This window comes from Benincasa hispida, unplaced genomic scaffold (assembly GCF_027475165.1).
Source record: "Benincasa hispida cultivar pf3 unplaced genomic scaffold, pf3_genome.v1.1 HicScf181, whole genome shotgun sequence".
NCBI classification, from domain to species: domain Eukaryota; kingdom Viridiplantae; phylum Streptophyta; class Magnoliopsida; order Cucurbitales; family Cucurbitaceae; genus Benincasa; species Benincasa hispida.
This window is the reverse complement of record NW_028326198.1, coordinates 3,223-20,575: the sequence shown is the minus strand read 5'-3', so window position 1 is coordinate 20,575 and position 17,353 is coordinate 3,223. Positions and strand designations below refer to the sequence as shown.

Genomic DNA, 17,353 nt, shown 5'->3' with positions numbered 1-17,353 from the left:
ATCATCGAAGGAACCATGTCTAACAAGGTTCTATTTCTTCTTTCTGATACATCGTTTTATTGAGGTGTACCAGAGTTGAGAGTTGAGACTAGATTCCATGTTCTGTCATATAATCTTGGAATTTTTTTATCCATATACTCTCCATCTCGATCAGATTGAAGTGTTTTAATAGTTTTACCTAATAGGTTTTCAACCCCAGCTTTAAATTTCATGAATTTTTCAATAGCTTTAGACTTATGCCCTATTAGGTATAAGTAACCATACCTTGAATAATATCTATTAAAGAGATGAAATATTCGTATCCTCCTCGAGCTTTTACATTCATTGGACCACAAAGATCCAAATATATTAATTCTAAGGGTTCTTCGGCCCTATAACCTTTTCCACTAAAAGATCTTTTGGTCATTTTTTCCTCAAGACACGATTTACATGGTGGTAATGAATCATCTTCTAACTCATTTAGAAGTCCATTATTTACCAAATGCCTGATCCTATCGAAGTTTATGTGACGTAGTCTTAAGTGCCAAAGATAGGTGTTGCTACGTTTAGGAGAGATGTGTTGCCTTTTACTTTGAGTTTCAGCAGTTTCAAACATCTCATGATTTAAGATTGCTTTTACTTCAATTGGTCTTAATACATATAAATTATCTTTTAATCTAGTTGAACATATAAGGACATCATTCTTGAAAATGAATGCTTCATTACTTTCAAAATTTACAGTGTAAGATTGTTCAAGTAGACAAGAGATGGAAATTATATTTCTCTTAATTCTTTGTACAATGTATAAATCCTTGAGAAAAACAAATTTATCTTTAAAAAATAACTTTGCAGCTCCCATTGCACTGCCTGAAACGACATTTCCTGTTCCGACCTTGAGCATCATTTCACCTTCTTCTAGTTGCTGAAAAGAATTATTTTCCTGTAAAGAAGAACAAACATGATTAGTTGCTCTCGAATCAAGTATCCAAGCAAACTTATCATGTTGTACAAGACATGTTTCTAAAACAAGTAAATCGTATTTACCATCTTTTCCCTTTTTTTTTTCACAGCACTTAGGCCAGTTCCTCTTCTAGTGTCCATCCACGTTGCAGTGAAAAAACTTGCCCTTGTTGGCCAACTTGACCTTTCCCTTACTTTTTACAGCATCGGCAAAAGCCTTTCCCTTATCTCCCTTCTTCTTCTAAATCTTCTTTGAAGCAAAATATTGAAGAACAAACTTAGTTCTAGAGGATAAAACCTTCTGGAACTTCCTTTTGGAATGTGTAACGTTTGCTTCTCTTTCAATTGGTCCCTTATTTTTCATAAGAGACCGATAAGTCTGTAGCTCGTTAAGGAGATTGATCAAGTTATATTGGTTTTTTTTCATCATCATATTGTTGTGAAATTGTAGGAAACTCTTTGGACGAGATTCCATGATGAACACAACCTAACTGCACCTCATTTATGACCACTCCATTTCCTTTTTCCATGTTAAATTGGACCATCATATCGAGGACATGTTCCGAAACAGACGTGCCCTTTTTCATACGACAGTTGTAAATGAGGGCATCATGGTGGAGCTGATAGGACGGTTATCCAAACATCTCCTGGAGAGATTCCATAATCTCCCATGCAGTTTCCATGACCTTATGGTTCTTGGACAAGACTTTAGATAAGCTTGCCAAAATGTAGATGTGGGCCTTTTCGTTGGCCTTTATCCACCGGTCATAAGCATCCTTCCTAGCCTGAGATGCATCACGAGCAAGGGACAAAGGGCAATCCTTCGATAAGAAAAATCGTAGATCGTCAACAACAAGAATCATATTCAAGTTGGACTTCCATGTAGAGTAATTATCATCGATAAGTTTTTCATTTTTAAGCAATGCAATTATTGAGGAAGACATTGCTGAAAATAAAAAAAAACATTGATCGTATTAGTTATCTTTGCCTTAATCCATCACACAAGCAAACAATTGCAAACTATCCAATCAATTTAGCAAAAACAAGCAATCATAGAACCCTAATAAACTATTGATTTAGTTTTTGCAATGATGCTTTAGGGGTTTAAAGCAACAACCATTGAAGGGTGATCAGCCACTCCTCTTTTGAAATGAGACAGCTCTCAGCTAATTCTAATATCAGAATAACTCGTATTCCTGTAGATATTAGCCACCATTGTTCGATTAAGGATTCAATAACTCTTAATCATCCCCGTAAATGTAACTCTCCCATTTTCAGATCCCAGAGGTATGCACCAACAGACTACCGTTAGGAAAGACAACTATTGGTAATTAATCTAAGTGACCCTATCTTTTTCAAGAGTTCACTGTGTCATGAATCCTATGATCCGACCCTTCGAAGGGACGATTGCTCAAGGACAAAACACATGCGGATCATAAGAATCTCATGGTGTGATCTAGGGGTGGAGACCGAAGGATACGTTGACACATGTCCCACTCCCACTTACTATAGACACTTTCCCCATTCACCTTGTTATTGACCCTACAAACACTTTCTGAAGGAAAGTCGCGCTCAAGGCGACATGAAGCTGAGCATGGATCTCATGTTATGAACATACAAAGACATAAGAGCAAAACTTGATATGAATATCTTATTTTGTACTTTTCCTTCCACTAAAGTGTCCTACCATATTTTAGGGTAAGTCCTACCGTATTTTAGGGTATAACTTAGATAAATCTGGCTAAGTCAATCTATCTAAGTTTATGCTTATTATAACTCTTATAAAAAGGTCTTTACACTATTTTCTAGGGTAATTAAAAACCTAGTGATTGTATACAACATTAAACTATGATTAATTCAACTTAAGTTCCAGGTAAGAGATGTTCCATAACTTAAATACCTCTAGCCTAGACATAACCTAACCGGTAGGGTTCCGTTGTAATCATAGTAATATTTTTCCTACTTAGTTAATTAAAACTATTTTAAAACTAAGTAAGAAATAATTTCAATCCTATTAAAATTAAAATGATCTTAGGTCTAATTAATTTTAAACAATATAAAATTAATTAATTTATCCTATGATCCTATGTTTGTAAGCAATTCTTGATTATAAATTGTCGGTTCCTAATCATAATTTTTTTAAAAACAACAAATTTTAATGATTACCCTATAATCTTGCTCTCTATGGTTTAATTTAATTAACAATCATAATAATTAAACCATAAAAAATGCATTGCATGGATATAATATAACAATTATATTATTATTACGGATGTGTCATACTCAGTGCATCTTGATTTTCATATTTAATTAACATAACTCCTTATATTAAGCTAAACATGAAAATCAGACAAGCATGCTCTACACATTGCATTAAATATAACTGTTTATATTTAACCTATGTAATTATGTACTCCATGCTTTATTAATTTCATCAAATTAACATAACCACTGTATTAAATAAATTATGAGATTAAATAATCATACATTATCCCATACATTATAACTATTATAATATATAAAAATGCATAAGCATGCTTAACCTAAGGTGAGATTATATCTAAATGACATCCAAAAATCATTTAAAAAAGTATATGAACAGGTTAATTGGCCCCTAGGATAAAATTAAAGAATAAAATTATATTAAATTTATAAATTTTATCCTAAAAAGTCTTCAGCTACTCTAGAACCGAATCAAAACTACTTGAACTAGCCAAAAACCACTCGAACTGGGCCAATACTACCCGAACTAGACGAAAATCACTCGAACCGACCAAAAAACACTCAAATCGGTAAAAAAATCGCTTGAATTGGTAAAAAAATCGTTGGCCCAGTCAACGAACAAGTCAAACCAATCTACGAACCGCTGGATCAATCAACTAACCGCACGCCAGACACTGAATGAGACTGTTGATGAACCGACCAGACCGCTAAACTAGGCCTGATGTCAGGATATTCTGTGTCACGCTTGTGTCAGACAACGATATAAGATTAGTTGGCTAAACTCATTAATCAAGTTAATCAATATTCGTTAATTGTGGGTACACTCCACTATAGACCCATAGTTGCACTTTTCTCACTACAAATATATTTCTGTGTCCACAAATCAATTGTTCAGTAGTGGATCAGTGGAGACTTAAGAGCAAGATGTATTACAAGGGTAAAACACTAATTTTGATCCGACTGTAAATACGAACAACCTAGGAAGGATCGACTTACTAATTATGGTTAAATCAAGTGGATGGAAATTATCTACAATGAGGAGAGTGTAATTGTTGAGCTTTAGTGGAATGTCCCGATAGTTAATAATTTGTTTAATTAAATATTTATTTATTATTAATTTTATGCGAAACTGAATTTATGAAATTAAAAATATAACATATAAGATTATTTTGAATTAATTTGATTTTTATTTAATTAAATTAATTTAAAATAAAATAAATAAATCAAGAAAATGGAAAGTGGGATTATCCCACATTTTCCATTTTCTCCACACCTAATTATTTTTAATCAATGGACAATTAAGTGTCAAATTTTTGTGATTCATTTTTGCATGATACATTCATATAAAAGAGAAGTGTTGATTGAAATTATCACTTCACGCTAATTTTGAAAAATCCGGAAAAAAATTGAAAAAAATATATGTTTTTCTGCACTCCCTCTCCATCACAAAAATCCATCAAATTTTCTCTCAATTTGGGTCCCACCACCCAATCTAAGGCCAAGAAAATAGTAGAGAAGCTCTTATGGTTGTCTATGCCAAGGTTTAAGAAATTCGCAGTGGATTGAAGTAATTAAGAGAATTCTTCAAAGGTTGTATATACTAACCTTAATTTCTGGAAAACTGATATTTCATGCTAATTCACTAAAATTGATGTAGTTAGAGTGCTTAGGATCTAAATTGCTTCCATATATTGAATGTCAACTCTAACAATTAGTATCAGAACATGTTTTAAGCACTCAATTTAAGTTAATTTTAGCTTGGTGGGTGTTTTTTCATAAGTTGTATAAAATGGGTGTCGATATGGATATATTATAGTTTTGGCATTAGATTTCTCTTCAATTATGTTGTAATTGACTCCTTGTTTATGGGCCTTAATGTGTGATTAAAAGTCTGTAAATTTGTTCGAGTCAATAGAGTTAAAACTAGGTTGTAATTGAAGAAGAATTGAAGCATGCACAGTAGGAAAAATGTGCAGCTGAAGCTACTGCCTTGCAATGTTGCGATGTTTTTCATGTAGCATCGCAACGCTGTTCTTCGTCTAGCCCAGAATGCGCGCGCGCTAGCCAGCGGTCTAGATGGTTTTGGTTCAATCGGTTTGGGTCATTTTGGACCGGTTAAACCCTTTTCAAGCCTTGAAGGTCCGGTTCGGGTGGTTTGGAGCCGGTTCGGTTTGGTTCAGGTGGTCTAGTGGCGGTTCAAGACTAGTTTGATTTTTTTTTTTTGTAATAATTTAACTTGTTTGCTTGGTTAGAATGCCAAAACTAGTCCATATCATTGTGTTTAATTATTTATGCATTGGGGAATGTATGTTATAATTAAATAATTCTTGTATGTGCATATAGTATGCCATCTAGATTTTAAATCTCACCATAAAAAGCATGTATCATGCATTGAAAGTGTGTTATAATTTGTTATAATATATAGTATGCATGATTTAGGGTTTCATGTATTTAATATAATTTGTTATATTAAGTTATGAAATGCTTGGTGTATGTTATGGATGGAAAAACATGTCTACAGTTTTATAAAGTGTTATAAAATGAATTACACTTTTAAAATCTATAACAAAGATAAGATGCATGCTCATGTAAGTTTAACACACAATAACTTGTTTTAATTAGTTAAAATTGGTCGTTATCTTGTAAAACTATGGTTACAAACTCACTAGGGCTAAATATTGTCTAAGATTAGAGGTACTTAAGTTGACGATTTACGGGACACCAGCTACTTGAGGAATTTAGTCAGTTTTTTTAGTGTTGTTAACCCGGCTTTATGAGCATGCATGAGAGATGTGAGGTAATAAATTGATTATCTCTTAGATATCATAGGTTAAGTCCAAATATAAATATTGTACTTGGATAATCACCTAGACTTAAGTTGTTTTTAGTCGAAATATACCTGAGTAAACATTTACTCAAAACAAAAGGAAACCTAACTAGTCAACGAAGTTACATCTAGAGGTTACTATTTCGTGGTCTGATCTTATGAAAACTCATTGCATAGGATATCTGTTACATTCAATTCAGTTAACACAAACTATTAAAGAATTACTATACGCTAAACTAACTATGTGCCAAGTTGTAGTTAATCATGCACTGATCACAAGTTTTCTTATAGTTTGCCAAGTATAAACAAGTACAAGTTTCTCGGTGTGAGCAGACGTTAAACTCAGGGATTTGTAACTACGAATGTTTAGAAAGTAATGTGTATGCAGAAAGGACTAAACTAATTGTAATAGAATAAAAAATCATGCGATTAAAGAAACTATGCGATGAAATTATCTAAATAGGAAATTATCACTTCGAGTTTAAATCTAAGAAAACTTACAAAGACAACAACTTTAATGTGTGTAAAAAACATGTATGGAGAAGCAGGGTTTATGAGAAGTCTATGCCTAGTTCCTAAGTTTAGCTTCCAGGATAATCCAGGCTCGCAACATTCGTTCATCGCATACCTCTTGGCGGCCAACCACATTTGTCATATCCTTATGACGCATGAAGGATGTTGCGTTGAGCATAAGGTTGTTTCTATCTCTAGAAATAGTTTTTATTTTGCTTAATGAGATCCACTACTTACCTTCTCGGGTAGTTGGTTATAGCTATTTGACTCAATGAGTAATCATAGGCAAGCATTTAAATAGTCATACACTAAGCAAATAGGATAAACCCTTAAAGACTCAACTTAGCTCATAGCATTCAACCTCCCCCTTATCCTGTTAAGATTAGTTACTCATGGTAAATGCAAAAGTGATGAAAAAGATAGAAGAGATAATAGGAGTAGACATGATGATATAGATCGAAATAGAACTGTTGTTTACAAAATGATTAATTTCTTAAGTACACAATGTAACACAATAGTAAGATAAGAAGGAAATGATGATAGGTCAGTTCTCAGCAATCTCTTGGTCAAACAGATGGAATGTCAAGGCTGCTGGTGACAAAATGGTGGTATGGAGTGGATAAGGCCCACTCAAGCTTTTTCTCTAGCAAAGTTTTGGTGGTAGTTAGATGTGGTTTTTGGGTGTAAAGGATTCTCATAGGAATGCTCGATTGTGCTATTGCTGAGGATCAAAGAACTAGCAAACAAAAATCTGTATTCTTTGACATTGGTGTCAAGGCTCTATTTATAGAGGCATCTGCTGATGACTTCAGGGATCACACAATGATTAGTCACTATCCCTTATCAGGTAGGTGAGAATGTCAGCGTTGCTATCATGGTCATCATTGTGAGTTATTGTAGAATATCTATTGGGATTACGTCAGATATCCTAAAGCATGTAATCAACCGTTTTTTCCTTAGGTGTGAGCTCGAAACATGCGGATAGTTTCTGCGATCAACTACGAAATATAGCACTTCAGCACAGATTAACTTATGATATGCAGTCAATAGGGATTTGAAACGTACTTTTGCTTAAATATATTTTTAAGCATGAATTCCTAGAATTCTTAGCGCATATTTTGCTTATCTAACCTCATTATTCTAAGAAAAATGTTATAATAACTTGTATTTCTACAAGTTATCACACCCCTAAATTTAGAATAATGCTTGTCCTCATACTAAGGAAATTCAAACTTATTCTATACCTCTAAGCTGCGCTGACTAGCTTCTCATCATGCTTCTCACTTGCACTCTTTTCTCAAGCCACACTATTCTTTTGGGCCCGGTCACTTCTTTAAAGAATTATTTTCTTATTTTCAATCTGACAAATATACGTTAAAAAACCTTTTTCTCATTTCAAACATTTTCTACTTACATTGCGGTGATCCTAGTTACCTACTTAAGTTTAACTTTTGCCAGACATTGGAGTTATGTTTATTAAATGCTACTTACATTGCGGTGATCCTAGTTACCTACTTTCGTTTTGACTTACCTGCATGAGTGTCATGCGAAGTATCCAACTATGAGCAAGCTCCTTTCACAACTTAACTCTTATCAGGTTGGATTTTTCCCTTACATTGACATTGGAGTTCATTGTTGGTATTTTTCTTATTTTTGTATTTTTAAGTAAAATGATGTATGTAATCATAATAAGAAAGTTAAACACATTTGCTCTGACTGCTCCCACCCCTAATTTTTTTTAAAGTAGCAAGATCATCATTGTTAAAAAATTGAAAACAAAATTATTCAAAAATTTTAAAAAAGAAGTTTGAGTAGAGGCTTGCGAGCATAAAAATTGGGACTGTCAAATAATGAAGTGAGAGAGTTGACATTCAACATGAAGAAGAGATTTGGATCTTAAATACTCTAATTACATTAATTTTAGTGGATTAGCATGTAAGTTCATAAAATAACAGAAATAGGATTTTAAACATACAACTTTTGATGAATCCTCCAAATTGCTTTAAATCTCCTTGAGTTTCTTCTTCAATCTTTGGAGTAGACTACCACAAGAGTCTTCTCTACTAATCTCAGGCCTTATATTGGAAAGTGGAACCCAAATTGAGAGATAATTTTGGGTAAAATTTGGAGAGGTTTTGAGAGAAAAATGACAGAATTTTTCCTTCAATATTCAATTTTGCATGAACCCATTTTCTGGACAATAAACTCATATATATATAGAATTGAATCATGCAAATTGATTTAATGAGAAACTGACACTCAATTTTTTCCTATTAATCATTTGGCTAAGTGTAAAGCTAATAGATTAAGTAGGATAATCCCATTATCCAATTTCCAATTTCCAATTTAACTATATTTAATTTAAGTTTAAAAGGAAAATTTCTTTTTATTAATTAATTAATTAATTTAATCAAATTAAATTAATTATCTATTTTGAATTTCATAAATTCAGATTTTAAATAAATAAATAAATAATTAATTAATTAATTAAACAATTTAATCAATTAATTAATTTAATATCAAATATTAAATTAAAACACCTAATTCATACATGAATCCTTATTTATGAAATTGATATTTAAATCATATTTAAATATACAAAATCATTTAATTTGTTAATTAAACGTTAATTATATCAAATATAATAATCCAAACCCTAAACCGAATTTGAACATTTCAAATTCTCTCAACACGTTATTCTAAGATTTAATCCTTTTATGAGCTATTAGAGGGACTTAATGGACTTGCATATCATGAGCTCCAACGATTTGAGATTAATTGGTTAAACTCTTTAAACTGAATTAATCAATATTCATTAACTACCAAGACACTCCACTATAGCTCAGTAGTTGCATTCTTTTCACTGTAGATATATTTGTATTCACTTGATTTACCATAATTAGTAAGTCAATCCTTCATAGGTTGTTCGTATTTACAACTACGTAAAAAATTATCGTTTTACCCCTATAATACATCTTGCTCCTTAGTCTCTACTGATCTTCTAATGGACAATTGGTTTATGGTCCTATCAATAAACCGAGTCCCTCTCAGCCATAGAAAGGGTGGGGCCCCTTTGTTCAAGACTAGGAGTCATACTTAAGGAAACGACCTATCTGCCAACTCTAAAATAGGTTGGAGTGAATTTCATCTTGTAGGACTATGTTTCTAGCTTTCTATCCGGACTTACCCCTAAAATGGGAGGCTTATCGTGTGGCGATGTTGAGCCACTCTCACCTATGCAGATTAAAGGATAATCCTGAATAAACAAAAGTTCATAGCTAGCTCAAGATTGAGATCGAGTCACCTTAGGTCATCGAATTTAAATAGTCAGTTTTAACAGTAAACGGTTGTTATAAAGAAAAGTGACTATTTTGTGGTCTAATCTTATGCAAACATCTTTTTCATAGGATGCCTCCACTCGCATGTCTCCACATGAATGACTTTGGAATCACATTGTTTGTATCAATATACAAAGCGGGCCGCATCCATAGGACCCTAAGATAAGGTACCAACTCTTATTCATATACTTATAGACTATATGCTAAAACTTGATCTACTCTTATTCATAAAGTTCATGTTATACCCAAGGGTTCATTAGTTTATTAGTTTTATGAATCTATGAATGCAATTTATATATTAAATAAAAACTTTATTGAAATACTCTCAATAACATCTTTATTGTAAATATAATATGTTTAATGATTACAAATTGTGAGTTTTATGACATATAATCCAACATGAAGAAGCTATTAAAGCCAAGAAAGGGAAGTGACTTTTAATGAGTGGACCTAGTGAATCGACATAGATATCATCACAATTGCTAATTTGTCAATGCACAAAAAGACATAAGAAAAAAAAAGAATTTCAAAAAAATAAGATATGAAAAATAACAACGCAAGATCAGATAAAAGCATAATAATGAGTGCAAATAATCAAAAAAAATTGAAGCAAGAGAAATAAAAGATAAGGAGAATCCATTTCCAAAACAACACCCCCAAATTTACTGTTGTGATGGTGGGTCATCATTCCTGCGTTTAGGAGCAAGATCTGGGTCATCATAGAAGCGTAAGGGGTGACGAAGATGAGGAAAGACAGCGGGACCATGGAGATAGGTAGTTAAGAAATTGAAGTACTCATGGTTTTGTTGGCTTTGAAGGGACAGATGTTGGCGCATGATAGAGACATCTCACTGCAGGGAACTAATAGACTGTCACAGAGGCCACGATTGGTAATTGAGCTTTATGCGAATGAAGTCCTTTAACTCTTCAAGGTTGATGATTGGGGCGAGTGTATGTGGTGAGGGAATAGGTCAAGGGGATTGGTGCGGCGAGATGTCCATATCCTCACCAGCTTCAGTTGGTGCTGGTTAGATGGGCCAATGCCCAAATCAAGTGGGTCATCAAATCTGTCCATGAGAGGCGACGGGGGATATTTTTCTTTAGGGTCGGCAGAGGGAGACTTCTGCGGTGAAGGGGAGTTCTTTTATGGCTCAGTAGATGGTTGATCATTTGGATCAGTGGGAGAGGGAAGCAAGCTAAAAGTTGTGGGAAAGAGGATAGGAAAAGCAAAGGATCTTTAGCGATGATGGAGAGTGGCATGGTTTTTCAAGATTAACGCACTCAGGGCCGGTTCCAACCATTTCCTCAACTCTGGCCTTGGACCTTTGGTGTTTAGCTAGCGGTGGTTGAGGGGCTTTTAGGTCAATGAGGGCTAGGTGCTTGGGGGCTTTGGCAGACTCAGGGTAGTGAGGGGAGTTCTTTAATAATCAATGCAAGATCTGATTTGTGAGGACTTTATTTACTTCTGCCAAGGGCTCTTCTTCTACGCCGAAGCCAATGCAGAGGCATAGGCTAGTGGTTGTCCAGGGAAGAAGAGGTGGCCTTGAGGTTTTCCAAATATTCCCCTGATTTGCAGTACGATTAGGCGGCCAACATCCATGGGGATTCCTCTAGTGATGCAGTAGGCAGCCATTAGGCAATCCCTTGATATTGTTTTGTCATGTGTTATGGGGATCGGTCTTTTCTTGACCAGATAAACCTATAGCCTCGCCTCTAGACGTAATTGATTGGAAGCCAAAGTCCAGATGTCTATGGGGGAAATCTTCCAGTCGGATCTAGGCTTCGCCAGTACTTTCAACGCATCAACCATGTGCTCATTGCTCGACGCCTCAATAAACCTGTTGTCAGGTGCATCCAAATTGTCTTTTAGCTTGAATAGTTTGTTGATGTTCTGGGCGCAGAATGACACATAGCAGCTCGAAACAGTCACAACATCCTCATAAGTATGCAAGTGGCCATGGTAGAAATCATGCACCATTTTCGGAATGACTATGGATGGGCTTTGACAAAAGTCCTCCCATCTTAGCCTTGTGATGATGCTAGTGATGTAATAGGGTAGTAGTGATTGCACCGGGAAGAACTCCATTTCTAGTAACATGTCATCATTTTCCTTCTTCCCCATCCTTGTGACTTCTTTGGTGGGGGAAGTCTTCATCACCTTTTTCTTTGCCCTTTTCCTGGGCTTTTACACCCTTTGGATGCTCAACAACTATGAGCCCAATTCTTTGTTTCTTCATCTCCTCTTATTTTTCTCTTTCTCCCACTGTTCTTTTTCTATTCTCTCCTCATTCTTCTGGTGCAAAATTATATCCTTCCTTCATGCCTATTTTTCTTCTCTTCCTCTTCTCTCTTATTCCTTCTCTTCCCCCATCTCTCGGTTCAACGTCTCAGCTATAACCTCGATGTGCTTATATTCCTCCTGCTTCTTCTTCTATCGTCGAATTTTCGCTGTAGACCTCTTCTTAATGAAGCCTCATAGCCAAATCACCAGTGGCAAGAATCTGGCTGGATTTCTCCATTAGCTCAGTGTTTCTCTTCTTCTCCAACTCATTATGCCCAGCTAGTTGTGCATGAGCTTGGTCCATAGCGGACATGGTTGTGATGACCTCAGGACTAGTCACCTGCTCTTTTACCTTAGGCTCAATAGCCACTTTTTCTTCTTCAATTCTTTTTGACTGTCGGATGAAAGGCTCATGCACATCATCTTCATCTTCCTCATCCATCCGAATGTGGCTCCAGATGCGGCCACCCTTGCGCTTTGGAGCTCAATGTTCATGTGCTTGATTGGCCCAATAGACTTCTTCGCCAATAATTCTTCCAATCTTGCAGTGGTGGATTGCTTCTCTACCGTCTGATGCTCAGCTTTGCATCAACGTTTCTTCTCTTTCTTCTTTCTCCTCTCTTCATTTTTCTTCTTCTTTTCCTACTTTTCTTTTTCTTCCTTTCCCTTCTCTTCCTTTGTCTTTTTCTCATTTTCTTTCTTAGCCTTGATGGGTCCATCATCAAAGTCCACTGGTGCTTTCCCTTTAGGATCCTTGGCCGCATGATAGCTTGCATAAATACAAACTATTGCAACCTTTTACTTAGAATGAGGGTTGATGAGTAGAACATACGTTGATATTGCTAAGAATTCATGTGAAATAATGAACTTGCATTGATCTATACTAAAAATCCCTGTTAACCCTATATCAGGCGTTTTCTTACGTCAAAATGACTATTTTGTAGTTGTCGCAGGAGTTGATCGCATGCATTGATCTCAATGAAGCAAAGTTGGTCACATGCACTGCCGCAACTACAAAGTGATAGCCATAATAGAAGTATGATCGCAAGGAGTGGGTGAAATGCGTTGATCCTGCAAAAGAAACAAATATGAAGGCATACCTCGGGATGTCTGAGCTACTCAATAGACCTTTTGAAAAGCAGTTAGACCATGATGCAGTACTAACATTCTTACCTACCGCGTCAGTAATGGTGGTGATTCGGAGCGGGATTATCAAAGTTGCCAGCATTTGGCTCTATAAATAGAGCCTTGGAGCCCAAGTTCAAGCGTCCGGGAAATTCTTCCTTGGGTAGATTCCTATGATCACAGATGAAAGCATGACCAAGATTTTCTCTAAGAGTTCTTTGTTTCCATAACCCTTTCTGATTGACAATTGAAGCTTTGTCGGAGATATTGCTCGAGAGAACTTACTCCACTGCCCATCCATTGCACCACCGACAGTCTTGACATACATTTGATGGAAGCGTACATCTAGCCTTCCACCTCTCTTTTCTTACATTTATATTGTATTACATTTTGGCTTAAGACATTAATACACTTTGTAATCAATGCATCTCTTTAGTTCTTTCATTAGCTAAGTGTAGACTACAAGAGTTATCACATACTCAGTCATGCGTTATAGAGATATGATGCATGTAGTGAACCACCGAGAGGTGTGCGTCGCACGAGTATAGTGAGTCGACCTTGTTTGCTTAGTACGAGGCTATCGCAATGCTTGTCTATGACCACTCATAAAAACAAGTGGCTATAACCAACTGCCTGAGAAGGTAAATAGTTGTGGAACTCACAAAGTAAAGTAAGAAGTGTTCCTAGAGATAGGAAAAACCTTATGGTCAATGCAAGATGAATCATGCATTAAAGAGATATAGCGCATGTGGCTGACCATCGAGAGGTGTGTGATGCGCAAGTGTGGTGAGCTGGAATTACCCTTTGCGACTAAACTTAGGGACTTGGCGATGTCTCCTCCCCAACCCTGCTTCTCTATGCATCTTATCATGTGTTAATAGCTGCCGCATCTCTAACGATTCTCATAGTTAAACTTCAATTGTTCAGTCTGTTTAGTTTGGAGTAGGAGTAATGCTTGTTAATTAGCTTCTTTCTTTTTATTTTTATTCTCCACCTCAAACACATTAATTTACATTCATTTTTTGGGTTGCAAGTCCCTGTTTTCGACCTCAAATCACCCCGAGAAACTTGCGATCTCATTATACTTGGTGAGAGAGTGAGAAAACTTGTGACAGGAACGCTTGATCATCGCATATACACTTGACGCATCACATGATCATCGCATGACAACTAACACATATCAACAAACTAATTTATCCTCAACAAGTCTTTGGCACTGTTGCTGGGGACTTGGCATCTAATAGTTTGTTTAAGTTTTGTGTTTTCGTAGGCCCCCTTTAAATCTTAGGCGTATTGTAGCTTATACGACCAAGTTACAAACAGTATTTGAGTGAAGGTGTTGCGCCTGAATTCAATATTGACCCTAAGATCGAAAGGCTTTTTGTTGCATGATCTGGAAGCAGTCTTAGAAGCATGGTAACCATCATGTGGCCGATGATTGCTGGAGGCTCTGGTGGTCAGGACAATGAATCCCTTGACCTAAGTAGGCAAGTTCAATCCCCTATGTTGAAAAGTCTTTGCGGTGGCTTCACTCCAAATTCCTTTAGGAATGCCTTCTACTCTATCTTTACTTTGCTTTCCAGGTTAACTTCTTTAGTTGATTTATTTGATTATTGTCATTTTGGATTTACGGCTGCTTTTCTTGGATGTGGTGTGTTGCACTCACTCCGTTTTGTTGCGATAATAATTTACTCTCAGTGTGTTGTTTCGAAAGAAGAATTCTCTCCCTTATTTAACGCATGACGATTTCTTCCGCATGAATTCTAAGTATTGACGCGATCATCATTCTGCCCGCATATTTCTTTTCTTGTTATCTTTCATGTGTTATCCTTTTGAAATTCTCATTTGCTTGTTTGACTTCTTTTGCGTTGCTAAATTAGCATCCATGATGATACTTATGTAAGTTCATTAAATCCATTTGCTAAAAGTTGCATGGCTCACTTTGCTTTAGTAGCTTCTCACTAGTTTGACAGTTTAATTTTTATTGCATGCAAACCTCTGCTCAAACATCTTTAACCGTATCTCTGAACAATTTTGTCTTTAACTTTTTCGCAAGGACCTTTGCCACTCTCTAAATTTGGGGGTGGGATCAGTCTGAGCAGATGGTTTCAACGTAAATATTGCGATAAAAAAATGATCATAATAAAACTTCGCTGTCAGCACAAAGGGGAAAGCCCAAGCTAATAAGAGTTTAGTTATGTAAGGTACCTATCCGTGTTGGATACTTCACATGACACCCGTGCAGGTAAGCCAAAACGAAAGTAGGTGACCAGAATCAACGCATGATAATAACTCCTCTGTCTGGCACAAATTAAATTTAGCTAAGATAAGAGTTGAATTGAATATGGCACGCAACCGAAGTTGGATGCCCGCATGACACCCATGGGGGTAAGCCAAAACGAAGAGCGTAACCAAGTTCAATGTCGTGCCTACAATCTAATAATAAGTCGCGAGCTCTGAATCATTTTGAACGATCGCATTGTAAAAAGCTAAAAACAAAGTTGTTTTTTATGAGTAAAAAGTTTTGAGTGGAGGCTTGCTGGAATTAAACTTAGAAAATATTTCTTAGAATAAGTGGCTAAGTTAAGAAGAGTGTTGCTGCCTCGGCTAGAAGCTCGGATGAAGGTTGGAATAAAGAATGATGAGCGAAATGGATTGGGTCTTTTATAGTAGTGAGGATCGGGAATCGCAATCGTTGAGGTCATTTTGGTCATTTCAGGATGTTTCATTAAATGTGGGTCAAACGAAAGGACATTTCGTCAGACGGCGTACTCAATTTCCCTTGGGAATTGATCCCACCTAAACCCCTACGCATTGCATGTGTCGAGTTTGCTAGATTTTAAATCGTTGTATAGTGTTCAATATAAACGCATAAATCAAACAATCGCATCATTCATACTTCATCACATCACACAAGAATTCAATTTCAAAACAAGAATCAAAAATAAAAAATCTTCCTTACAAATCCTGTTGTCATGCCACCACTTAGTCTGTTCCTTGTAAAGTTTAGCGTTCTCGTATGCGGTGAATCACTACGTTGTCAGTTTGCTCAATTGAAGTTTTCGAGCCTTTCTTGAACTTGGTAAATTCATATTCAACTTTTTCAGGTCCCACTGAGCCTTATGCTCTAGTTCCAATGGGAGATGGCACGCCTTCCCAAATACTAGCGCATAGGGAGACATGTTGATGGGTGTCTTGTACGCGGTTCTGTAGGTCCAGAGAGCCTCACCCAATCTCTGCGTCAAATCCTTTCGACCCCCCCCACCCCCCCACCCCCCCTCCCCCCCCCCCCCCCCCACCCCCCCCCCCCCCCCCCCCCCCCCCCCCCCCCAACCCCCTTTCGAGAGGTGTTGATGCGTTGTAAATGAGATGAAATAATGGTATGAGATTACGGTGATGAATTATGCGTTGCAATGCAAGTTTTCCTAGTAAAACCCAAGTATAAATCTCACTAGGTTTCCTAGTAAGTCCAGGGTTGAACACATGGACTACCGAGTTACTATGCGACAGTAAATTTTGATTCCTTTGCGGTAGTAAAAACAAATAAGTTGGTTGGTATTTTGTTTAAGTATAAATCCTATGCGTCGAGTTCGAGTGAAGAGTTGATGAAATCGAGAATTACAATGAGTATGCGATGAACGGGTTGAGAAGGGATTTAGCTAACACTCCCTAAGATTTCATTCATGTTATGCGATCATGCTATACACACACAACAACATGTCATCTTTCAATGCAAATGCCATAGTTCCTATTTTTAGGACGCATGCGATGTATACGATAATGTCGATAGGACTTATGTCTAAGCCTCTATTCTTGACTATGCGATGATGAATGATACACACATACACAGGGTGACCGTATACTATCATATCCTATTTCTAGGGTGCATACGTTGCATAATAGCAAACAGAACTTATGTCTAAGTTTCTATCTCTTGCTTATGCGGCTCTAATCTAACTCTTTCAAGCCTAGATTCTAATCTGACTCTCTCAAGTCTAGATTCTTTCTTTAGACTACTCTCTCAAGTATCTCTAAAAGGTGAATGACGCATACATAAGAGAAGATGATCGCATAAAGTGAAGATCTTAGGTCATGCTAGCTAAGTAC

At 36.3% G+C, this 17,353-nt stretch overlaps 1 protein-coding gene across 1 annotated transcript; it reads right to left on the bottom strand.

Annotated features, from left to right (window-relative positions):
- Nucleotides 1-1,571: 1,571 nt before the first annotated feature.
- On the bottom strand, nt 1,572-1,883 carry LOC150030599 (uncharacterized). The gene has a single exon (XM_090309491.1). The coding sequence runs from the start codon at nt 1,881-1,883 to the stop codon at nt 1,572-1,574; it is 312 nt and encodes a 103-aa protein (XP_090165617.1).
- Between the last annotated feature and the right edge of the window lie 15,470 nt (nt 1,884-17,353).

What these genes read in the sequence shown, in the direction of transcription:
- LOC150030599 (XM_090309491.1), bottom strand. Translation starts at nt 1,883, where the DNA reads ATGTCTTCCTCAATAATTGCATTGCTTAAAAATGAAAAACTTATCGAT.